The 26,139-nt window shown below is 46.7% G+C and overlaps 1 protein-coding gene across 1 annotated transcript in view; it reads left to right on the top strand.

Annotated features, from left to right (window-relative positions):
• The window catches only part of LOC309549009 (cysteine-rich venom protein TRI1-like), a 53,766-nt gene that overhangs the window by 2,615 nt on the left and 25,012 nt on the right, over positions 1-26,139 (top strand). Inside the window, exons 2-4 of the mRNA XM_082248950.1 lie at positions 524-591; positions 21,964-22,083; positions 24,531-24,621. Coding sequence (XP_082105076.1) covers positions 538-591; positions 21,964-22,083; positions 24,531-24,621 — 265 coding nt within the window. The 5' untranslated portion in view covers positions 524-537. The remainder of the gene's footprint in view (positions 1-523; positions 592-21,963; positions 22,084-24,530; positions 24,622-26,139) is intronic.

Raw genomic sequence — 26,139 nt, 5'->3', positions numbered from 1 at the left:
TCTTTACATCTAGAGGAAAAAAGATTTCATTACCAAATACGAAAAAGTTTCTTCACTGTAAGAGCTGTGAAAATGTGGAATAGACTCCCTCCCGATGTGGTTCTGGCCAGCTCAGTAGATTGCTTTAAAAAAAGGCCAGGATTCTTTCCTAGGTGTACATAATATAAATGGGTACTAATATTAATAGGTAAATTTGATCCAGGGAATATTTGATTGCCTCTCGGGGGATCAGGAATGAATTTTTTTCCCCTGCTGTAGCATGTGGATCATGTGGATCTTGCTTTGCTGGGGTTTTTCGCATTCCTCTGGTATAGGATTGTGTATACGGGATTGTATGGTTGTGTTTTCTTTACTGTTTTTTGTTTTTTATTGGTTGAGCCAGATGGACTTTCTTTTTTCAACCTGACTAACTATGTAACCATGTAACTATGTAATTGGGGGAATTATGAGGCTGTCATGGAGCCAGCAAAAAAGTTTCATACTTTTGCAAAAAATGCTAACAAACATACAAAATATGTTACAGGACCGGTGAAGACCATGTTGATTCCCATCTTCTGCATGATGGTACTCATATCTCAAGCTTCTGTAATGGTAAGTAATTCAGAATGTAATTGTTGATTTTATCTGGGCAGTAATGGATACTGTATGTAAATTTTTCAAAAACGAATGCCCAATTTGCCATCACTCGTCTCACCCTTTCTCATGGAAAGTATTGCCATAAGAGAGACATCAGATAAAATGTATATAGAGTATTGGAATCTACAAACTTTGATTAACCATCTGTAAACTTTTCACAACACCATTTTAGAGATTCCCAACACAACTCCTCCCAATCATCATGTGGTTATTCAACTACATTTGTAAAATGTTTTAGGTTTAACATATTACTACTCTCTAATTGTTAGCTTAAAATGACAAGACATTATAATGGTATTCTTTTGAGCCTATCATAACTCCAGGAGAAAAATGCTGAGTATATGGTAAAGTACTGTTAGCACAAATGACCTTATTTATAAGGAACTCTGCTCCTAAACTTCCCTCAATTTACTCTTGCTAACAGTAACTTTCAGGCAATTTAAAGCACAAGTTTACCTTAAAAAAAAGGTAAACTAACATCGTACACCCTCCCCTTCCCAACACCCTAACCCCTCCACTGAAGTTACCTCCATGAATAACATAGTCTTATTGTACATGCAGCTGCGATGTGAAAACCGTGCTGTTCTTCCTCTTCTTTCCTTAGGACTCCAGGATGTATAAGAGTGGTTCAGTGCGGTCAGGTGCCAGAAATAATACACTCCCAATAGGCGCTTTCCCCAAATGACATTTCCTGGCCTGGCAGCTGAATGTGGAGAAAGGGGCATTAGGTCATAGGTGATGTCATTGACCAATTTGACCAGTTTAGTTGCCATTCTCTGCTCTTTCTATTTTCCACAACATCCTTTTTTTGTGAAACAAGCTCCCAGCTGCACTTAAAAAGGGAAGTACCGTATATACTCGAGTATAAGCCGACCCGAATATAAGCCGAGACCCCTACTTTTACAACAAAAAAGTGGGAAAACGTATTGACTCGAGTATAAGCCTAGGGTGGGAAATGCAGCAGCTACTGGACCCAACTGGACCACCACGAGACACAAAACAGGGGCTACGGGCATGGTACAGGAGATGGCGCAGGTCATAGTACAGGCATTGCACAGGTCTTGGTAAGGGCATGGCACAGGTCAGGGCACAAGTGATGGTACAGGCATGGCACAGGTGATGGTATAGGCATGGCACAGGTCATGATACAGGCATGTCACAGGTCATGGTACAGGCATGTCACAGGTCATGGTACAGGCATGGCATAGCACAGGTGATGGTATAGGCATGGCACAGTAAGTGCAGGCATGGCACAGTATGTACAGGCATGGCACCGTAGGTATAGGCATGGCACAGTATGTACAGGCATGGCACAGTAAGTACAGGCATGGCACAGCAGGTATAGGCATGGCACAGTAAGTACAGGCATGGCACAGTGAGTACAGGCATGGCACAGGAGATGCAGTGCTGCGGGCATGGTACAGGGGAATGTCCTGTACCATGCCTGAAGCACTGCATGAGGAAATACAGGGGCTGCGGAGGAGTCTCACTTACCTGTCGGTGAGGCGCCGTCTTCGATTTAAAAATCGCGCCACCCGGCGCCGCCAATACGTGATCGCAAATGCGCCGCCGATGCTCGGGAAAGGCCGAACACGTTCGGCTATTCCCGGGCATGCGGCACATGCGCAGTGAAACGTCGGTGCTGAGCGGCACCATTTTTAAAAAGACACTCTAGCCAGTGACTTGAGTATAAGCCGAGGGGTGCATTTACAGCATGAAAAAACACGCTGAAAAACTCGGCTTATACTCAAGTATATACGGTAAACTCTCTCTTTTTTCTTTTACCTACAGGTAAGCCTATAATTAAGGCTTACCTGTAGGTACTGTGAATATCTCCTAATTAGGAGATAGGTTAGGAGATATTTAGAGTGCATGCAGCCATTGACGGCTTCCCGTGCTGGACCTTCAGAGCGCGTGCCGCAAACAGGCGGCTCCTGTGCGCATAAGCGGGAGTGACATCATCACGGCTTCAGCCACTCACAGCACCAGAGCCTGCGAACCCAGAAGAAACACTGCCTCGGTGTGTGGGCACTGCTGAGACAGCTTCATTCCAGTGGCGGCTGGTGCTCAAAATTTTTGGGGGGGCGCAAAAACAAAAATGTAATAGGTATTGCTTCGCGGCAAAAAACGAGGTAAAAAAATTGCATGACTTTGAGGTCATGGTACAGGCATGGCACATGTGATGGTATAGGCATGGCACAGATGGTACAGGCATGGCACAGGTGATGGAATAGGCATGGCACAGATGGTATAGGCATGGAACAGGTGGTAGAATAGGCATGGCACAGGTGATGGTATAGGCATGGCACAGGTGATGGTATAGGCATGGCACAGGTGATGGTATAGGCATGGCGCAGGTGATGGAATAGGCATTGCACAGGTGATGGTACAGGCATGGCACAGGTGATGGAATAGGCATGGCACAGATGGTATAGGCATGGCACAGGTGATGGAATAGGCATGGCACAGATGGTACAGGCATGGCACAGGTGATGGTACAGGCATGGCACAGGTGATGAAATAGGCATTGCACAGGTGATGGTACAGGCATTGCACAGGTGATAGTACAGGCATGGCACAGGTGATGGAATAGGCATGGCACAGATGGTATAGGCATGGCACAGGTGATGGAATAGGCATGGCACAGATGGTACAGGCATGGCACAGGTGATGGTACAGGCATGGCACAGGTGATGGTACAGGCAGGGCACAGATGGTACAGGCATGGCACAGGTGATGGAATAGGCATGGCACAGATGGTATAGGCATGGCACAGGTGATGGAATAGGCATGGCACAGATGGTACAGGCATGGCACAGGTGGTGGAATAGGCATGGCACAGATGGTACAGGCATGGCGCAGGTGTGGAATAGGCATGGCACAGGCATGGCGCAGGTGGTGGAATAGGCATGGCACAGATGGTATAGGCATGGCACAGGTGATGGAATAGGCATGGCACAGATGGTACAGGCATGGCACAGGTGGTGGAATAGGCATGGCACAGATGGTACAGGCATGGCGCAGGTGATGGAATAGGCATGGAACAGATGGTACAGGCATGGCACAGGTGATGGAATAGGCATGGCACAGGTGATGGTAAGGTCATGGCACAGGTGGTGGAATAGGCATGGCACAGATGGTACAGGCATGGCGCAGGTGATGGAATAGGCATGGAACAGATGGTACAGGCATGGCACAGGTGATGGAATAGGCATGGCACAGGTGATGGTAAGGTCATGGCACAGGTGGTGGAATTGGCATGGCACAGATGGTACAGGCATGGCGCAGGTGATGGAATAGGCATGGCACAGGTGATGGAATAGGCATGGCACAGGTGATGGTAAGGTCATGGCACAGGTGGTGGAATAGGCATGGCACAGGTGATGGAATAGGCATGGCACAGGTGATGGTAAGGTCATGGCACAGGTGGTGGAATAGGCATGGCACAGATGGTACAGGCATGGCGCAGGTGATGGAATAGGCATGGCACAGGTGATGGTAAGGTCATGGCACAGGTGGTGGAATAGGCATGGCGCAGGTGGTGGAATAGGCATGGCACAGATGGTACAGGCATGGCACAGGTGATGGTAAGGTCATGGCACAGGTGGTGGAATAGGCATGGCACAGATGGTACAGGCATGGGGCAGGTGATGGAATAGGCATGGCACAGGTGATGGTAAGGCCATGGCACAGGTGGTGGAATAGGCATGGCGCAGGTGGTGGAATAGTCATGGCACAGATGGTACAGGCATGGCACAGGTGATGGTAAGGTCATGGCACAGGTGGTGGAATAGGCATGGCACAGATGGTACAGGCATTTCGCAAGTGGTGGAATAGGCATGGCACAGGTGATGGAATAGGCATGGCACAGATGGTACAGGCATGGCGCAGGTGGTGGAATAGGCATGGCACAGGTGATGGAATAGGCATGGCACAGTTGGTACAGGCATGGCGCAGGTGGTGGAATAGGCATGGCACAGGCATGGCGCAGGTGGTGGAATAGGCATGGCACAGATGGTACAGGCATGGCACAGGTGGTGGAATAGGCATGCCGCAGATGGTAAAGGCATGGCGCAGGTGATGGAATAGGCATGGCACAGATGTTACAGGCATGGCACAGGTGATGGAATAGGCATGGCACAGGTGATGGTAAGGTCATGGCACAGGTGGTGGAATAGGCATGGCACAGATGGTACAGGCATGGCGCAGGTGATTGAATAGGCATGGCACAGGTGATGGAATAGGCATGGCACAGGTGATGGAATAGGCATGCCGCAGATGGTACAGGCATGGCGCAGGTGATGGAATAGGCATGGCACAGATGGTACAGGCATGGCACAGGTGATGGTAAGGTCATGGCACAGGTGATGGTAAGGTCATGGCACAGGTGGTGGAATAGGCATGGCACAGATGGTACAGGCATGGCGCAGGTGGTGGAATAGGCATGGCACAGGCATGGCACAGGTGATGTAATAGGCATGGCACAGATGGTACAGGCATGGCGCAGGTGGTGGAATAGGCATGGCACAGGCATGGCGCAGGTGGTGGAATAGGCATGGCACAGATGGTACAGGCATGGCACAGGTGGTGGAATAGGCATGGCACAGGCTTGGCACAGGTGATGGAATAGGCATGGCACAGATGGTACAGGCATGGCGCAGGTGGTGGAATAGGCATGGCACAGGCATGGCGCAGGTGGTGGAATAGGCATGGCACAGATGGTACAGGCATGGCACAGGTGGTGGAATAGGCATGGCGCAGATGGTACAGGCATGGCGCAGGTGATGGAATAGGCATGGCACAGATGGTACAGGCATGGCACAGGTGATGGAATAGGCATGGCACAGGTGATGGTAAGGTCATGGCACAGGTGGTGGAATAGGCATGGCACAGGCATGGCGCAGGTGGTGGAATAGGCATGGCACAGGCATGGCGCTGGTGGTGGAATGGGCATGGCACAGGCATGGCGCAGGTGGTGGAATAGGCATGGCACAGATGGTACAGGCATGGCACAGGTGGTGGAATAGGCATGGCACAGATGGTACAGGCATGGCACAGGTGATGGTAAGGTCATGGCACAGGTGGTGGTAAGGTCATGGCACAGGTGGTGGTAAGGTCATGGCACAGGTGGTGGAATAGGCATGGCACAGATGGTACAGGCATGGCGCAGGTGGTGGAATAGGCATGGCACAGGCATGGCGCAGGTGGTGGAATAGGCATGGCACAGGCATGGCGCTGGTGGTGGAATGGGCATGGCACAGGCATGGCGCAGGTGGTGGAATAGGCATGGCACAGATGGTACAGGCATGGCACAGGTGGTGGAATAGGCATGGCACAGATGGTACAGGCATGGCACAGGTGATGGTAAGGTCATGGCACAGGTGGTGGTAAGGTCATGGCACAGGTGGTGGTAAGGTCATGGCACAGGTGGTGGAATAGGCATGGCACAGATGGCACAGGCATGGCGCAGGTGGTGGAATAGGCATGGCACAGGCATGGCGCAGGTGGTGGAATAGGCATGGCACAGGCATGGCGCAGGTGGTGGAATAGGCATGGCACAGGCATGGCACAGGTGATGTAATAGGCATGGCACAGATGGTACAGGCATGGCGCAGGTGGTGGAATAGGCATGGCACAGGCATGGCGCAGGTGGTGGAATAGGCATGGCACAGATGGTACAGGCATGGCACAGGTGGTGGAATAGGCATGGCACAGGCTTGGCACAGGTGATGGAATAGGCATGGCACAGATGGTACAGGCATGGCGCAGGTGGTGGAATAGGCATGGCACAGGCATGGCGCAGGTGGTGGAATAGGCATGGCACAGATGGTACAGGCATGGCACAGGTGGTGGAATAGGCATGGCGCAGATGGTACAGGCATGGCGCAGGTGATGGAATAGGCATGGCACAGATGGTACAGGCATGGCACAGGTGATGGAATAGGCATGGCACAGGTGATGGTAAGGTCATGGCACAGGTGGTGGAATAGGCATGGCACAGGCATGGCGCAGGTGGTGGAATAGGCATGGCACAGGCATGGCGCTGGTGGTGGAATGGGCATGGCACAGGCATGGCGCAGGTGGTGGAATAGGCATGGCACAGATGGTACAGGCATGGCACAGGTGGTGGAATAGGCATGGCACAGATGGTACAGGCATGGCACAGGTGATGGTAAGGTCATGGCACAGGTGGTGGTAAGGTCATGGCACAGGTGGTGGTAAGGTCATGGCACAGGTGGTGGAATAGGCATGGCACAGATGGTACAGGCATGGCGCAGGTGGTGGAATAGGCATGGCACAGGCATGGCGCAGGTGGTGGAATAGGCATGGCACAGGCATGGCGCTGGTGGTGGAATGGGCATGGCACAGGCATGGCGCAGGTGGTGGAATAGGCATGGCACAGATGGTACAGGCATGGCACAGGTGGTGGAATAGGCATGGCACAGATGGTACAGGCATGGCACAGGTGATGGTAAGGTCATGGCACAGGTGGTGGTAAGGTCATGGCACAGGTGGTGGAATAGGCATGGCACAGATGGCACAGGCATGGCGCAGGTGGTGGAATAGGCATGGCACAGGCATGGCGCAGGTGGTGGAATAGGCATGGCACAGGCATGGCGCAGGTGGTGGAATAGGCACTTACCTGGCGACGGCTCGGCTCCCGGCGGCGGCTTCTCCCCTCCTCGCGACTCTGATGTCCGTCCTCTTCTGCTCGGCTCCTGGCGGCGGCTTCTCCCCTCCTCGCGACTCCTCTTCTTCGCGGGCTGCGGCGGGAAAGTGACCGGGCGGTGACGGTGAGTGACTGATGCACGCACCGGCACCGCCCCCAACGAGGTCACCATGGATGTCCTGAATCATGATTGGTCCAGGCTGGAGTCTGGACCAATCATGATCCAAGACATCACAAAAGGGGGTGGTGTAGCGCATTTTTCTGCGCTACAGTTACGCCCCAGAAGGCCGCCAATTGGCGCCTCTGCTGGTGGAAAACCCCACCCCCCATCGGCACCAATGCGGCGGACGCCGAAAGAGGGGTGGTGGAGCGCAGAGCTCTGCGCTACAGTTACGCCCCAGAAGGCCGTCTATCGGCGCCTCTGCGGGTGGAAAACCCCACCCCCATAGGCACCAATGAGACGGGCGCCCCTTGTGGGCAAAAATTTTTTTTTTTTTTTTTTTTTTTTTTTTAAATCTTTTTTTTTTCTTTTTCTTTTTTTTTGGGGGGGGGGGCGGCGCCCCTGCGCCCCCTATGGGCCGGCCGCCACTGCTTCATTCTAAAGTAAGTATTTCATATTGAGCTAGTATGCAATGCACACTAGCTCATTACGCCTTTGTCTTACAGGTTTCACCCCCCCCCCCCCGCCCCCGGTTTACAACCTCTTTAACACTTTTTTCCTTGTTCATTGCATAAGAATATTTCATGTTGCAAATATGAGGCAGGCATAGAAACTGCAAGGCAAAACAGCATATTGCCTATTATTCAGGGATAAATGACAATCATTGCAAGATTGTATCTGCTGTCATCAAAATGTAACCTAATCGTTACACAGTGTGTAATGTCAAAAATATAAGTCACCAAATAAAATATGTCCAAACACTTCCTCAATAAATTAAAAATAACACCGGGTGCCAGAAAATGTCCTCGGTGTTCCAGGTTCAATGTCAGAGCAATGCTTTGGGGCTGTTATTCATAACACCGGGATGTCCATAAATATTTGTCTGGAGTTGGCCTTACATTTTTCATTTCACTTTTTTTTCTGTCTGTTCTTCTTTTCATTCTGTCAAAAAAGAATAAAGAATAAAACATATCAATGCTTATGAATGGCAATGTATGACACATTAAAAAAAACACAAAAGTGCAAACACATCAGTGGCATGGCCATGTGACGTCATCACGCAAGGTGGAACCGGAAGTGAGTTACAGATACATGTAACTTAGGCTGATGTTTTACCTTAAGGGGGCAACTGTTACATTAGTCAAAAACCCTATGTGCACAAGGTTTTGGTGCACTACATTTATAGGTGTAATTCTAGCAGAGCTTTTAAAAAATGGGATTTATTATACAATATATTACACCGCAAGTGTTATTTTGTTTCTTTGAGCTGGGATTGCTGAAGGAGGCTTGGTGGCATGTACCATGCAGAAGATTGATACATCTGGTGTTTGCAAGCATATAGCCCCTATATAAAGGGCCAGGCACATTTTGACCTAACTAATCAGTAGATCAAATTTAGAGGTAAGCCTCTTGTGTGTATAGTGGAGGAATATCACACTGATGATTAAGTTAGGCACACAGTGGAAAAAGGCATATTGAAGCACAAATACAGTGATAAGAGAGAAATAAACACACAGAAGACACATGGTTTATGGACGTTTATTGATATATGAAACAGCACGGTAGTTTATATGTATTTTTTGCACATGCATGTATAAATGGACATGTGTATTGATGTTTGAAGAAGTTGTATAATAATGATATGAGGCTGTGCTGCACTTTTGATGTTGAATACACATAAAAAAAAACTGGGGTCCCTTACCAGGTCCATATGCAGACATTCAGCTTGGGAAGCCAGAAATGGAGGGGGGGCGAGAGTAGTGCTCCCCCCTTTCCTGAACCACATCCGTCTACATGCCTTCGGACCTTAGGAGAGTACCACACAAGGGGGGTGGCAAAGCCTCCCCCACTTACAGCGCACCTTGTCCACATGTTGAAAAGACAAGAGCCTCATCCCCTTCATCCTGTTCCCCAAAAGTTATTTGGGGGTTTATGGGGGAACACTTATTGGAATCTGGAAGCCCCTTATTTAATAACTGGAGCCCAGATAACTGAATATAGGCTACATTAGTACACTTCTTCTTAATCATTCCCAAAAAGAGGTCAAAAACAAATATATTTTGCAATATTCTTGCTCTGCTACCATGTTGACCAAATGCCAACATGTCACAATGCATGTAATTGTATGTACTTTGACACTAGGTATGGATGAGATTCAGGTTTAGTTTGACTATAAATTTTATCCGGATTGAAACTGTTCACAGTTCACTGAACTAGAAGCCAGATTTTGCCAGTTCGCCTGCCTGAACTGCACCTAAATGCCGGAGGGCATTACAGGCAACGTCATTGACTATCTATGGTCATTGCCATAAATAATGTCAACCATACATACACCAGATTCCAGAGGCAAGAATCAGTGGATTCTTGGAGCTGGGATGATAGGTGTATACGAACATTGCGTGTAGTTGGGGTAGGGGTGAAGATGGACATTTCCTCCATGTTTTCCCATTAATTCATTGGGTCCCAAGCCTGGGTCACATGAGAGGACTACCCCCAAGGTGGATTCTTATGGGCTACACTAGGCACTTTGTACAAGATCACTACCAGACACTTGGGGTACCTTTGCCCTGTGCCGTTTCTTTCAACACCTTGGAACACGACTGAGGCCACTGTGGGAGAATACCCGACCTTAAGGAAGGCCTCTGCTTTTAGAGATGAACGTATACCATGTACACTTGCACCATAACTGTCCTTCAGTTAATTCTCTATAACTTGCATTTAAGAGGGACACATTGAGCTCTGTCCACATCCTTCCATCCAGTGTATCACTGCTATCTCTCTACTAGTAGCGTAATGGGGTTCCACTGTGTACCCAGTGTGGACACCATGAATGCACTTGATTTCCTTTAACTCTTCTGTACCTGTTCACAGGTTGGGGACCTCTGATACCATAGCTATGGGAGACAGACCGCTCACAGAGGGAGTGCTGACCACAACTCTCTCCTGCAAGAGGCTATCCCACCTGCCCAAGGCACACGCTTAATGCTAGAGAAACCTTTGTTACCCTTGGTAACCACTTGTGTCTTCACGCTGTATTAACTCTTGTACCACTGTCTTCATACCCCAATGTGTTTAACGACTCGAGCTGTAGACCATATATGCTGGTTACTTGTATTACACCTCCTGAGCAACTTCAGACCAGATGGGAACAAGGTTTTAAAGCTTTACTTAGAAAAGTGCAGAAAATGAACATCTCAAAGTTCAGCATGCAAGTACAGTCTTTCTCCTACAACTCTAATCCTAACTTAGGCTATATACTACCCTGGTATACCTACAAAGGTAGAGTCAGTGTACGATAAAGAGGATGTATTAGTGGCATTTTCTAGTGTTGGAATCTTTGGGGAAAAGGCCCAGGTCCTGGGGACCTAATACATCATGGCAGTGACAATCAACCTTATTTTATCCTTCCCTGATACGGATTTTCAAATCTTCTCCCTTGCAGGGTTCTCTTTTGGACTCTGAGGCTTTTTGCTTGAGGGCTCTGGGCCTCTCTGCTTGAAGGCTCTCTGTTGGCAGACCACTGTCCCTCTTTTTTATCACAGGGCCAGTGGGTTAGACCCCAAGTTAACCCGCAGAAAAAAAACAAAAACAGGAAAGGCATACATTCAACCCACATACAGGCAACCAATCAGCATGTACAGAATAATGACAGGTTGAGATGAGCAATCACTGTTTATATCTATTCAGACACCCAGTAGTTAACCTGCATGTATCTTCGTCCATTGTCACTCATTCATCCCTGGCTGCAGGTTACTGCTTGATGTGTGGATACATGCGAATGGTAACAGTTCCCCTCTCTCTGTCCTTACTTTGATTCTTGCCCCTGGAATATGCAAGTTATCTCCCATGTAAAGGAGGCCAAACAATTCACCCTTCTTATTGCTCACATACAGTATATGCTGCATTATCTGGCCTCCTCTCTCTCTTAAAAGGTAGCTCCACTTTTGTGGGAAAAAAATAGAGCAAACAAAATTAATATACAGATGCTACATAAGCCATATTGTAACTGCATGCTATTAAAAATCACTATTCCTTTTTATTCTGCAGCACTGTTATTTTCTGTAAAATTTACAGTGCAATATGAGAATGCAATATGACAACCTGCAGGCGTTCTGTACACTGTTGGTGTACAGAACATCTCCAAAAATGTAATTTCCTGCTCTTGTGATTGGCTCCTTAATTTTCCCAAAAGTCCGCAGCAAGATACAAGTCAGATTTTCGCCATCCTCTGCAACAAAAATGCAGTTTTTGTGAGATACTTCCCAAGTTGTATTACCTCTTAAGGCTGGGGTCAGCAACCTTTTTCCACTTAAGGGCCTGATTCAATGTATGTTAATGGAGGGCTGGATTCACCTGCTAATAAATGAAGATAATAATAATCCTAACATAGCAATAATAACAGTACAAGTTTACCTCACTTTAAGGTGCTTCACAAATACAAAGCCAGTTCACCCTAAGGGGGCATGTGGCTGGGGATTCAGATTTTACTGACCCTCCCCCAACCTGGTACCCCAGGGTGGCTGATGCCAGGGCTGCCAGCCAGCATGGTCTGGAGATGGGATTCCTGTCCCCAGGGGTGATGGGGGGCCCTGTCCCAAGGGGAGATGGAGTCCCTGTCCCCAGGGGAGAAGGGGTCCCTGTCCCCAGGGATGATGGTATCCATGTTCCTAGGTGAGAAAGGGTCCCTGTCCCCAGGGGGGATGGGGTCTCTGTCCTCAGAGGAGAAGGGGCTCCTGCCTCCAAGGGTGATGGGGTCCCTAATAGGGTCCCCCCATTGCAGTCAGTGTCCTCTGTACCCCCATAGAAGTGTCCTCTGTCCCCAGCACCCCCCCTGTAGTGTCCTCTGTACCCCCATAATGTCCCCTGGCCCCCTGCACAGCACCCCACCCCACACACAATGTATAGGAAGAACTCTCCTACCTTATACAGGTGTACAGCAGAGCAGAGATCGACCACTATCACAGGGCTGGATGGGGGTGGGAACTGCTGAAGTTAACTTTTCACATTAACAGGCTGGTGATTGGTTGCTAGGATCACCTGGCAACCAATCACCTGCTGTTTATTGTGAGAAATTAACTCCAGCAGTTCCTGCCCCATCCAGCCCTGTGATACTGACCGCTGTCCAATGAAGTGGAGAGTGGCAAAAATGTCTGTGGGCCGGGTGCAAGTGACTTCATAGTTACATAGTTAGTGAGGTCGAAAAAAGACATCCGTCCATCCAGTTCAACCTATGATGTGCGTGTGTGTTTGCTGTTAACCGTACATTGTATACCCCTCTATGTTGTGGTCTTTAAGGTGCCCATCTAATAGTTTTTTGAAACTATCGATGCTCCCTGCTGATACGACTGCTTGTAGAAGAGAATTCCACATCCTTACTGCTCTTACAGTGAAGAACCCCCTACGTATTTTAAGGTTAAACCGCCGTTCCTCTAGTTTTAGTGAGTGGCCACGTGTCTTATTGTATTCCCTTTCTCTGAATAGTTTGTTCCTTATGCTAGGGTCGCCAGTACAGTATTTGTACATTGATATCATATCCCCCCTCAATCGTCTCTTCTCGAGAGAGAATAAGTTCAGTGCTTGTAGTCTTTCCTCATAGCTGATGTCCTCCATTCCCCTAATTATTTTTGTTGCCCTTCTCTGGACACTCTCCAGTTCCAGCACATCCTTCCTGAGGACCGGTGCCCAGAACCTGACAGCATACTCCAGATGTGGCTGGACCAGAGTCTTGTAGAAAGGGAGAATAATCTCTTTATTTCTGGAGTGAATCCCCTTTTTATGCATCCCAGTATTCTGTTGGCTTTGCTTGCAGCGGCTTGGCATTGCAGGCCACTGCTAAGCCTGTTGTCTACCAGTACCCCTAGGTCCTTTTCCATCCTAGACTCCCCCAGAGATTCCACCCCCCCTAGTGAGTAGCTTGCTTTCTGGTTTCTGCCACCCAAGTGCATTACTTTACATTTTTCAACATTAAACCGCATCTGCCATGTAGTTGCCCACCCCATTATTTTGTTCAGGTCCGCTTGAAAGGTTTCCACATCCTGCATAGAAGATATTGGCATGCTTAGTTTAGTATCATCTGCAAATACTGAGATTGTACTCGATATCCCCTCCTCCAGATCATTTATGAATAAATTAAACAGGATTGGTCCCAGGACAGAACCCTGGGGGACCCCACTTTCCACACCCGCCCAATCCGAGCACTCCCCATTAATCACCCCCCTTTGCACTCTCCCCTGGAGCCAGTTCTCTATCCAGGTACTCACCTTATGGTCCATACCTACCTTCCTTAGTTTGAACAGTAAGCGTTTGTGGGGAACAGTGTCAAAGGCCCTTGCAAGGTCCAGATACACCACATACACAGGCTTACCTTTATCTAGGTGGTGGCAGCTCACTTCATCATATAAGGTTAATAGATTGGTTTGGCAAGAACGATTTTTCATGAATCCATGCTGATTACTACTAATAATACCGTTTTCATTACTAAAGTCTTGTATGTGGTCCCTTAACATCCCCTCCAAAATCTTGCAGACTACTGATGTTAGGCTGACCGGCCTATAGTTACCCGGGATATATCTCTGCCCTTTTTTAAATATTGGTACCACGTCGGCTTTTTTCCAATCAGCTGGCACCATACCCGTCTGTAGACTATCCTTAAAGATCAAGAATAATGGTCTGGCAATCACCTGGCTGAGCTCTTTAAGAACCCTCGGGTGCAAGCCATCCAGTCCCGGTGATTTATCTATGTTAAGTTTCTCTAGTTTAGTTCTAAGTCTATCTTCTATTAGCCATGGCGGCACTTCCTGAGGTGTATTATTTAGTTTGGCCTTACAAGCTGGGTTAGTGTAGCCCCCCAATTCTTTTGTGAAGACTGAAGAGAAGAAATTATTTAACACTACCGCCTTTTCCCTGTCCTCTGTGGCCAAATCTCCTTTGTCGTCTTTAATGGGGCAATTGTGTTCTGGCCTCGCTTTCTTACTGTTTATATACTTAAAGCGGTAGTATACCGCTTTTTTTTTCACTTTAAACTACAGGTAAGCCTATAATAAGGCTTACCTGTAGGTACAATTAATATCTCCTAAACCGGCACGGTTTAGGAGATATTTGCAGTGCATGCAGCCACTCACGCGAGCGGCGCATGCGCTCTGAAGGACCGGCGGACCTTCAGCTTCCCTTGCCGGGAGCTTGCCGGAAAATGACGCGCGGGAGTGACGTCATCGCGGCTCCGGCCAATCACAGCGCCGGAGCCGCCGAACCCGGAAGAGACGCCGTGGGATCATGTCAGCGCCCGCAGCGGTGTCCGGGGGTCCGTGTCGGGGCTTCGTTCTAAGATAAGTAATCTCATAATGAGCTAGTATGTGATGCATACTAGCTCATTATGCCTTTGTCTTGCAGGTTTGTTATTTTTTTTATTTTAGGTTTACAACCGCTTTAAAGAATTTCTTGGGGTTCTTTTTACTCTCTTCTGCTATATGTCTCTCGTGTTCTATTTTAGCCGCCTTGATTTCCTCTTTACATTTCTTATTACACTCTTTGTAATGCTTGAATGTGTAACGCTTCTGCGTTTCTTATATGGTGTGGAAATAGTTCCACGTCAGTAGTCATGTAAGAGATATGCTGAGATACCATTCCCAACCTCAATGACTCATCATGTGTGGAAGGTCTTATTTCAGCCAGTAAATACACACAATTAGCAAGCTGGTTCCTAGAGTGACTTTATGTATGTGGTAACACAATGATGAAGGTTGAGGGATAGGTTGAGTGGAGGTGGTAGGTGATAGACACTTGAAGGTGAGACAGTAGCAGATGGATGCAGGAAGGTTTAGCAATGTTGTATGATAGCAGATGATAGAATAGCAGGTGGACATACAAAAGAGATCAACCCAATGCAGAAAAGTAGCAGTAGTCTCAAGAGCTAGCAATCTAGTTATGCAGATGTGATAAACAGTCTTTACTATGCAGAGCTAGATAGTGTAAGCTTAGTATAAGTTTATAGAGAATTCCCCTGCGGGGTACTTAGCACTATTAGCGATACAGCCGAAGGGTGGTTCAGGAGAGGCGGATGATCCAGTAGCGGGATACAGGGATCAGCGCAGCGAGGTTCCGTCAGCGAAGTAAGCTTGCAAGCATGGAAGCTTCAAGCAAGGTTAGCATCCAGGTAAGGGTGTTTGAACGAACACATGTGAGTGAGAACCGGCGCTTTAAATAGCCATCTAGTCCGGCGCTGGGTGATGACAGCTCCAGTCTTAAAGGTGTATGCGCACCTTTCCAAAAGTAAATGGTGGGGCGCATACACTTGTGGAAAGTGTAATTTAGGGTACCAAAGGTACTGGAACATTACAATACCCCCCCTTAAGACCTGCTCCTGAAGGCCTCTGGAGCTGGTTTGTCTGGGTATCTCGCATGAAAATTGCGGATTAATCTAGGGGCATGTATGTCAGAGGTGTTTAGCCAGGTGTCGTCTTGGGGCCCATAGTTCTTCCATCTAACCAAGTACTGAAGTTCTTCTGTAGATACGAGAATCCAGAATCTCTTTTATCTCGTATTCTTCTCCACCTTCAACTTGTACAGGAGGGGGGAGGTGGAATATTAGGCCTTATTCCTTGGTCCGGAACATGGGGTTTTAGTAGCGACACATGGAAAATGGGATGGATTTTTAGGTCCATTGGCAATGTAAGCTGCACTGCAGCTTTTCCAATAAGTTTCTTGATTGGGAAAGGTCCCAAGAACAGAGGTCCAAGCTTTTTGCTAGGGATCTTCAGTCTCAAGTTTTTTGTTGAGAGCCAAACGAGGTCCCCGATAGTATACTGTGGAGAAGGTCTTCTACGAAGATCATAGTACTTCTTTTGTTGACTGTGAGCGTGTGCAATGGTAGTATTTAGTAAACCCAGAGAATCCTTTATTTGGGTAAGATAGTCTGAGGCTACTGGGTTATTTGAAGGAAGGATGCGTGGAGGGAGAATAGAGGGATGGAACCCATAGTTCAAGTAGAACGGACTCTGCTTGGTTGTACTGTGAGTTGCGTTGTTGTAGGCAAATTCTGCCAGGGGGAGAAGATCCAACCAATCATCCTGTTGGTAAGAAGTGTAACAACGTAAATACTGCTCGATGCATTGGTTGACTCTTTCAGTCTGTCCGTTGGTCTGCGGATGGTAAGGAGAAGTGAGCTTCCGCTCAATCCGTAGTATGTGACATAGTTCTTGCCAGAATTTAGAAATAAATTGGGATCCACGGTCAGACAGAAGAGTTTTTGGGATACCATGTAATCTGAAGACATGTTTCATCAGGAGTTCTGCCGTTTGTTTGGACGAAGGTAGTCTGCGAATAGCAATGAAATGTGCCATCTTTGTCAGATGGTCCACTGACACTAAGATGGTATTAAATCCTTTGGAAGGAGGCAATTCTACGATGAAGTCCAATGACAAAACCTCCCATGGAGTTTGGGGTATTGGTAGACTGCATAGTAGACCGGGTGGTCTCGTAGTGTCAATTTTGGACCTGGCACAGACATTGCATGAAGAGACGAATTTTTGTATAGATGTTTTCATGTCAGGCCACCAGAATTGTCGAGAAATCAAATTGAAAGTCTTTGTCATACCCATATGTCCTGCCATAGGCACATCATGCGATAATTCCAAGATCTTGGTGCGTAGGGTAGGTGGTATGTAAAGTTTGTCGTTGTAGTAGAGGAAGCCTTCTGCATCAGTATTTAGTTGTGGTGGGGGTGAATCCAAACTTATACCATGCAGAACCTCTTCCTTTAAGGAACGGACAACTCCAATAATGCGTTTGTGAGGTATTATAGGAACGGAAGGGATTTCAAAGTAGTTTTCTTCAGTTAGTCGTGATAGTGCATCCGCCTTTTTGTTCTTATCTGCAGGTGTGTAGGTCACTAGGAAGTTAAACCTTAGAAAGAATAGTGACCATCGTACCTGTCGATGCGAGAGAGTTTTGCTAGTCTGAAGATATTGGAGGTTTTTATGGTCCGTGTATATAATTATTGGTAATTGGGTGCCTTCGAGTAAATGTCGCCAATTCTCCAGAGCCAATTTTATAGCAAGCAGTTCCTTTTCACCCACGGGGTAATTTATCTCGGGACTGCTCAGGGATTTAGAAAAAAAAGCGACTGGATGAAGTGGTGAAGTGTGGGTAGGTCGTTGGGAGAGTATTGCTCCTACTGCCATGTTTGACGCATCTACCTCCAGAATGTATTGGAGGGATGGGTCTGGATGGCGTAATATGGGAGCGGAAGTAAACCTTGTCTTTAACAAGTGGAAAGCCTTATTTGCTTCTTCTGACCATTTAAATGGTATTTTTATGCTAGTGAGCTGTGTGAGGGGTCTCACAATAGCAGAAAAGTTTTTTATGAACTTCCTGTAGAAATTTGAAAATCCCAGGAATCGCTGTAGCGCCTTGCGTGTAGTTGGTGTAGGCCAATCCTGAATGCAGGATATTTTACTCATGTCCATCTCGATTCCTGTTTTGGATATGATGTAGCCTAGAAAGAGTACCTCATCTTTATGGAACAAGTATTTCTTCAGCTTCACATAAAGATTATGTGCAAGCAATCTCGATAATACAAGTCTTACATGTCTTATGTGTTCAGACAGAGTCCGTGAATATATAAGTATATCGTCCAGATATACCACAACACAGACATCTAGTAAGTCTTTAAAAATATCGTTTATAAATCGTTGGAAAACTGCAGGGGCATTGCATAGGCCGAATGGCATCACAAGATATTCGAACAATCCGTATCTAGTTCTGAATGCAGTCTTCCACTCGTGTCCATCACGGATTCGAATGAGATTGTATGCTCCTTTCAGGTCTAATTTTGAAAAATAGGTAGCTCCACGCACCTGCTCAATGAGCTCAGGGATAAGCGGTAGAGGATAGCGATCTTTTATTGTGATGGCATTCAATTGCCTATAGTCGATGATAGGTCTGAGACTTGAATCTTTATTGCGAACAAAAAAGAGTCCTGCTGCTGTGGAAGAAGTGGAAGGTCTAATAAAACCTTTTTCCAAGTTCTCATCCAAATAGGTTTTGAGATGGGCAAGTTCATCCTGTGAAAGAGGATAAACATGACCGAACGGCAATTTGCTATTTGGGAGTAGATCAATGCTACAATCATAGTCTCGATGAGGAGGTAATGCTTGAGCATTTTTCTCAAGAAAAACCTCAGAAAGATCCTGATAACATAGTGGTGCAATCTCATCTGTCACCACAGACAGAATCTTCCCGGAAAACGGGAGGTTACACGTTTCCTCGCAATAACAAGAAGGGAAGGTCAAGGACCGTTTCTTCCAATCTATGGTTGGTTGGTGTGTGTGCAACCAGGGAAGTCCCAACACAATGGGAAAGTGGGGTGAAGGTATTAAATCGAAGGTAGAAGTCTCCCTATGAGACTCGTTAATAGTGACTAGAAGTGCTTGTGTCTGATCGGTGATCGGACCAGAGGATAACGGAACACCGGTAATAAGACTTACTGAGACAGGTTTGAGTTTAGAAATAATAGGAATTTTATTTAAAGCAGCAAAACATATATCCATATAATTTCCACAAGATCCTGTGTCAATCATGGCCTTAGTAGTAATCCTGTTCTGGTCCCACTGTAATGTCAAAAAAACAGAAATGTAGGGGTTAGTAAATGAAGTTGTCAATCCTCCTAGGGAGACATGTGAACACTCACCCTTCTTTTTGTTGACTAGGGGACAGACGTTTATCTTGTGATCCGGGGATGCACAGTACAAGCAGAGATTTTCATTTCGTCTTTTGGCTTTTTCCATAGTTGATAGCGGTGGGCGTATGGTTCCTATCTCCATAGGAACGGGGTTAACGGCCAGACTCCGAGAGGAAATGGATAATGGCATTCCCATCTTTTCAGCCTTTCTTTCTCGTAGTCTTCTATCTATGGTAATACTGAGTTGTATTAGTGCATCCAGGGTTTTTGGCAGATCCGCTCGGGCGAGCTCGTCCTTAACGGCTTCTGATAGGCCAAGCCTAAATTGGGTTTTCAGAGATGCATCCTTCCATTCTGAATCAAGGGTCCATCTCTTGAACTCTGCGACAAAGTCTTCCACAGGCCTCCTTCCTTGTTTCAAGGATCTTAACTGAAGATCAGCAGTACTCTGCCTATTGGGGTCATCATATAGGCTAGTGAGCTCTGCCAGGAACAAGGCATAGGAGTTGAGAAGCTGGTCGTTTTTCTCAAAAAGAGAATCTGCCCAGGCTCGAGGATCGTTTGATAGGTAAGAAATAATAGTACAAACCTTAATGTGATCAGTAAGGTAGGTACGAGGTTTTAGCAAAAAAAGTAACTCACATGCGTTTTTAAATTCGCGAAATTTTTTGCGATCGCCTGTAAATACCAAAGGGGGATTTATCTTGGGTTCAGGGGACTGAGCAGAGGTAAGTTGTGTCAGTCTAATGACCTGCTGCGACAGAGCCTGATTATCAACTTTTAATTCAGCAAGTGCATGTATTAACGCAGATACTTGCTGTTTTAATTGTGTCACCTGAGTGGTTATTTCTGCTGAATCCATTTTTTGGTTTGTTCAATCTGTAACGCTTCTGCGTTTCTTATATGGTGTGGATTTTCAGCTGCAGAAATAGTTCCACGTCAGTAGTCATGTAAGAGATATGCTGAGATACCATTCCCATCCTCAATGACTCATCATGTGTGGAAGGTCTTATTTCAGCCAGTAAATACACACAATTAGCAAGCTGGTTCCTAGAGTGACTTTATGTATGTGGTAACACAATGATGAAGGTTGAGGGATAGGTTGAGTGGAGGTGGTAGGTGATAGACACTTGAAGGTGAGACAGTAGCAGATGGATGCAGGAAGGTTTAGCAATGTTGTATGATAGCAGATGATAGAATAGCAGGTGGACATACAAAAGAGATCAACCCAGTGCAGAAAAGTAGCAGTAGTCTCAAGAGCTAGCAATCTAGTTATGCAGATGTGATAAACAGTCTTTACTATGCAGAGCTAGATAGTGTAAGCTTAGTATAAGTTTATAGAGAATTCCCCTGCGGGGTACTTAGCACTATTAGCGATACAGCCGAAGGGTGGTTAAGGAGAGGCGGATGATCCAGTAGCGGGATACAGGGATCAGCGCAGCGAGGTTCCGTCAGCGAAGTAAGCTTGCAAGCATGGAAGCTTCAAGCAAGGTTAGCATCCAGGTACGGGTGTTTGAACGAACACATGTGAGTGAGAACTGGCGCTCTAAATAGCCATCTAGTCCGGCGCTGGGTGATGACAGCTCCAGTCTTAAAGGTGTATGCGCACCTTTCCAAAAGTAAATGGTGGGGCGCATACACTTGTGGAAAGTGTAATTTAGGGTACCAAAGGTACCGGAACATTACAGAATGCTGCCAATGACCCCTCAGTCTTGTATTTTTTGAAGGCCTTTTCTTTAGCATTAATATGCATATTTATGTTGGAGTTTAGCCACCCAGGGTTTAGTTTTGCTCTTTTAAATTTATTTCCCTTTGGAATGCACTGGCCAATCCCTTTGTTTAGTATGCTCTCGAAGCACTCCCATTTTTCCTCCATGTTCTTTGTTCCCAGGGTTCTATCCCATTTGATATTTTCTAGCAGAGAGCGCATTTTTGGGAAATTGGCTCTTTTGAAATTCAGTGTTCTTATATTACCCTTATGTTTCCTATTACTATGATTAATACTGAAACTAATTGACCTATGGTCACTGTTTCCTAAGTTTCCCCGTATTTCTAAATCTGTGAGCAGGTCTGTATTGTTGGTAATCAGTAGGTCTAGTACCGCATTGCTTCTTGACGGTGCATTCACCAACTGACCCATGACCATAGGGATTCTGCCTCGTCCATAGCTCCATTATTAATATCATCCCTCATATTTACCTGTACACTGTTCTTAATATACAGACATACCCCTCCCCCTTTTTTACCCTCTCTATCTCTGCAATAAAATTCATCATGGGCACTAATAGGTGGGACATTTAGCAGTGGCGGGCTGGGTGCGGCCTGTGGGCCATAGGTTGCCGACCCCTGTCTTAAGGGATGCAGACACTGCAACTTTTCTCATAAGGACACTGAGAGTGTGCCAGCTGATTATTTCAAACCAGACCCTCCCATTCAGAATCAGTATTCAATGGACATACATTGATCACCCAGAGGGGATTGTTTTTTTTTTTGCCAACAACAGTAGAGTTACTCTTTAAAGCAGCAACATTATTTCATTGTTAAACGTGCATTGAATCTAACAGCACATAGAGCAACGTATACAGGTATATAACACACACTTATGTAAGTCTCTTATTGTCCTAAAAAAAACTCATCAGGTAGTAAAGATGATAAAAATGTGATAGGATGCCTAACTCTATCTTCATCCCTCACAAGGCTTATTGGCCACCAACAAATGTAAGCATCATAAAGTATGGGAGGTTTTTTTTTTTTTAAACTTTGGTCAATATTTATTGTGTCTATATCATTATAATTAAAAAAAAAAAAAAACTCTTTCAGGCTAATAATCCAGCAGCTGCACTGTCAGCTCTGCTACCAGCCAACCAAAAAGAAATTCTGGATGCCATCAATGCCTGTAGAAGAAATGTGATACCAACTGCAACCAACATTCTAAAAGCGGTGAGGAAATTCATTTTTTTAAATAATTTTCTACTGAGAAATACAGTATGAGACTTCCACTGCTGACCTCTTCTTTCAAAAGTTCTACTTGCCTTACTATCATGCTGTGTGAATGACTTCAATCACGTATACATATTAGGAGCTCCAATGCTACTTTAACTTCACTAACTGCAAGTTGATTACAGTAACACAACATTGTTGAGTAAAAGATTTTAAAAAAAGGTGCTGCCATCTAAGTGTATCTGTTTAATAGGTTAAAAACACACATGTAAATAAAAAGATTGCAATCACAAAGATGAGGAATTCATATGCAGATCATATTCCACCTTTGGGAGGCCAGTGTCTGTTGGCAAGGGTCCAGAGAGATGGATGGAGCAGTCCCAAATCACTGCTGCACCAGGCAGAGTCACAGTCACCGATGGATATTTCAGTGGGGGGCTGCGCTGGACGGCTCAGCCAGTGGCAAGATGTCCGCAAGGAGCAAGGTGGGTGGTCTGAGGGTCGTTGCCGAGCAAGCTGCAAACAGAGAGAGCTGTAGCCTGGAGCTGAACCAAGCTGGAACTCGAGCCGGCAAGGAGACTGTGGCCAGAGGCAGTGGCGTAGTGTGGGTTGTCAGCACCCGGGGCAAGGAAAGTAGTTTGCGCCCCCTACACAAATCTACTAGACCACTACACTGACACCTACACTGACCTACCTCACCACTACACAGACCTACATGACCACTACACTGACCAACCTGATCACTACACTGACCTACCTAATTACTATATTGACAATTACACAAACCTACCTGACCAATACACTGACCTACCTGTTTCTTGCACTAACCTACCTGATCACTATACTGACACCTACCTCAGCACTACACAGACCTACCTGATTCCTGCACTAACCGACCTGATCACTACACCGACCTACCTTATTAGTAAACTGACCCCTACACTAACATTGCTAATTCCTACACTGACCTACCTGACACCTTCACTGACTCCTACACTTACACCCCTACACTGACCCATCTCCCACACTGACCCCTTCACTGACACCTACACGGACCCCCCTACAGTGACACTTACACTGGGCCACCTTCACTGACCCTTCTTCCCTGTCCCTCCTTCAATGACCCCCCTAGACTGAACCCCCTACACTGAACTCCATTCACTGACACCTACCCGGACCCCCCTACAGTGACACCTACACTGAACACCCTTCACTGACCCTTCTTCCCTGCCCCTCCTTCACTGACCCCCCTTCACTGACACCTACACTGACCCCTACACCAACACCTTCACTAAACTCTACACTGACCCATAGACTGCCCCCCCTACACTGATTCCCCCTACACTGACACTTACCCCTCTACACTGACCCCCCACACTGACCCCCCTACACTGATACCTAAACTGACCCCCCTACAGTAACACCTTCACTTACCCACCCTACACTGACCCCCCTACATTGACCCCCTACACTGACCCCCCCTACACTAACACCCCCCTTCACTAAACCCTTACACTGACCCCCTTACATCGACCCCTTCACTGACACCTACACTGACCCCCTCCACTGACCCCTTCACTGACCCCCCCCCCCACATTGACACCTACACTGACCCCCCCACATTGACACCTACACTGACACCTACACTGACACCCCTATACTGACAACTACACTGACCCCCCCTACACTGACACCTACACTGACCCCCCTTCATTGACCCCTTCACTGACACCTACACTGACACCCCTACACTTACCCCTCCTACACTGACACCTACACTGACCCCCCCCTACACTGACCCCCCCTACACTTACCCCCCTACACTGACCCCCTTTGCGGGCATGATACAGGAGAATGCAGGGCTGTGGGCATTGTACAGGAGAATGCAGGGCTGCGGACATAGTACAGGAGAATGCAGGGCTGTGGGCATTGTACAGGAGAATGCAGGGCTGCGGACATAGTACAGGAGAATGCAGGGCTGCAGGCATGGTACAGGAGAATGCAGGACTGCGGGCATGGTACAGGAGAATGCAGGGCTGCGGGCATGGTACAGGGGAATGCAGGGCTGCGGGCATACTACAGGAGAATGCAGTGCTGTGGGCATGGTACAGGTGTACCATCCCCGCAGCACTGAATCTCTTGTAGTATGCCTGCAGCCCCGCATAATGGCAGGTAGTGCGGCTGTGGTGGAGTCTCACGCTTACCTGTTTCTGAGGCGCCATAGATTTAAAAATGGCGCCGCCAGGCGGCAACACGTCATTGCCCACCACCTTCCGGCAGAAAAAAATCCCTGATTATGACTGTATAAAGCTTTGAGTTAGCTGAAATCACTTTACGTATTTGTAGGGATTCTTTATATATATAGGCTGTGATAGTTAATGCAATAAAAAGTTCCTATAGGAACATACATGCTGCACTGAAATAATTGGTGTGTTTTCCTTCCTTAGATATGGAGTGAAGATGCTGCCAAAACAGCTTTGCAATATTCAAAAAGTTGCCTCTTGAAACACAGTGTATTATCACAAAGAACACTGCCATGTAAGTGACCTGATACTAAAGTAATACTAACGGCAGATTTTTTTTTTTCTTTTAAATAACAAACATGTCTTACTAACCAGTTCTGTGTAATGGTTTTGCACAGAACAGCTCAGATCCTCCTCTTCTCGAGTCCCCCGCAGGAGCTCCTGGCCCCTCCCTCCTGCCGTGTGCCCCCATAGCAAGCAGCTGTCTATTCACACATGGAACGTGGCTCAGTCCCGCTCCTGCTCTCTTCTTATTGGCTCACTCACTGTGATTGAAAGTAGAGGGAGCCAATAGATCCTGCTGCTGCCTCAGCCAATGAGGAGGAAGAAACCCAGGCAAGCTGTTGCTCTCATGCTCTCATGCACATTGCTGGATAGAGATGTGGCTCAGGTAAGTATTGGGGATGGGGAGGGGTGCTGCACACAGAAGGTTTTTTATCAAGAATGCATTCACACCTGAGCGACATGGATACATTGGCACAAATGTACTTTCCTGCCCGGGTTTCTGTAAACAAGCTAAAAATCTTCAAAGATTTCTCAATGGCACTGCGGGTAGCAGTTGTGTGTTTTGTTGTAAAAAACATGTAAAGAAGTGCTTGGCTCAGTGCCCGAAATTAGTATTTGAGCTTTTTGGTGTGTTTTTCACTTGACATGCAGCCTGTTCAAGTCAATGTTCTGTTGCAAGACAAATGTGCCAAAACACGCTAAAACGTGCAGTGCAAAACGCGCTGCCCAGGTGTGAATGCATCCCAAAAAAAACTAAGGAAAGTAAACTCAGGTGTTTAGATGGACAGACACCACCCTTCCCCCGAGAACAACTGCACCATTTTTTGTATCAAGATCAGAGGAACAGTAATTGCAAGAAAATCGCCTCAATCGAGGTACAGATCGCTAGAAACCTGAAAAAAAAAATGGCTGCGATGAGAGATTATTTAACACGTTTAGAGCAAGAATTTGAAAGAAGGGCTCATGGATCTGAGTCCATAAGAGTAATTATGGGAAATTATGCTAAGTGAACTCATAATAAACATTAAAGCATTTGTTACCCCACCACTACATATTCCTGATATGTGCCTGCTGTACCATGTACTTGTATAGCTTCCTTTGTGTGAAATCCCTGGTGTCCCTGTTAGTCCTGCTGCTCCCCTATTAAAAAATGATGACACCAAGCAGGAGAGCACGCTGTGGTCAGTTCTCTAGCTGTGCTGGGAACTCTACCTGCTCTCCTCCAATGATCAGACTTTTCCTGATACGCCCCCACAGCCATTCTCCTCCCCCTGCTCTTATGTAGCTGACAACAGAGGGAATGTGATCACTTATGTAAAAGGAAACAATGTATTTATAATATTTTTTTTATCTATATAAACATTTTTAGCCTTTCATTTCTATTTTAAGCTGAATGGGTTATTTACAAGGTGATCTTTTGCAATCACTTTAACCACTTAAGCCCCGGAAGATTTTACCCCCTTCCTGACCAGGCCCTATTTTGCGATTCGGCACTGCGTGACTTTAACGGACAATTGCGCGGTCGTGC

Source organism: Pelophylax lessonae, assembly GCF_965119305.1.
Source record: "Pelophylax lessonae genome assembly, chromosome: 3".
Taxonomy (NCBI): domain Eukaryota; kingdom Metazoa; phylum Chordata; class Amphibia; order Anura; family Ranidae; genus Pelophylax; species Pelophylax lessonae.
The sequence above is the reverse complement of the archived record's forward strand: the minus strand, read 5'-3'. Positions and strand labels throughout refer to the sequence as shown.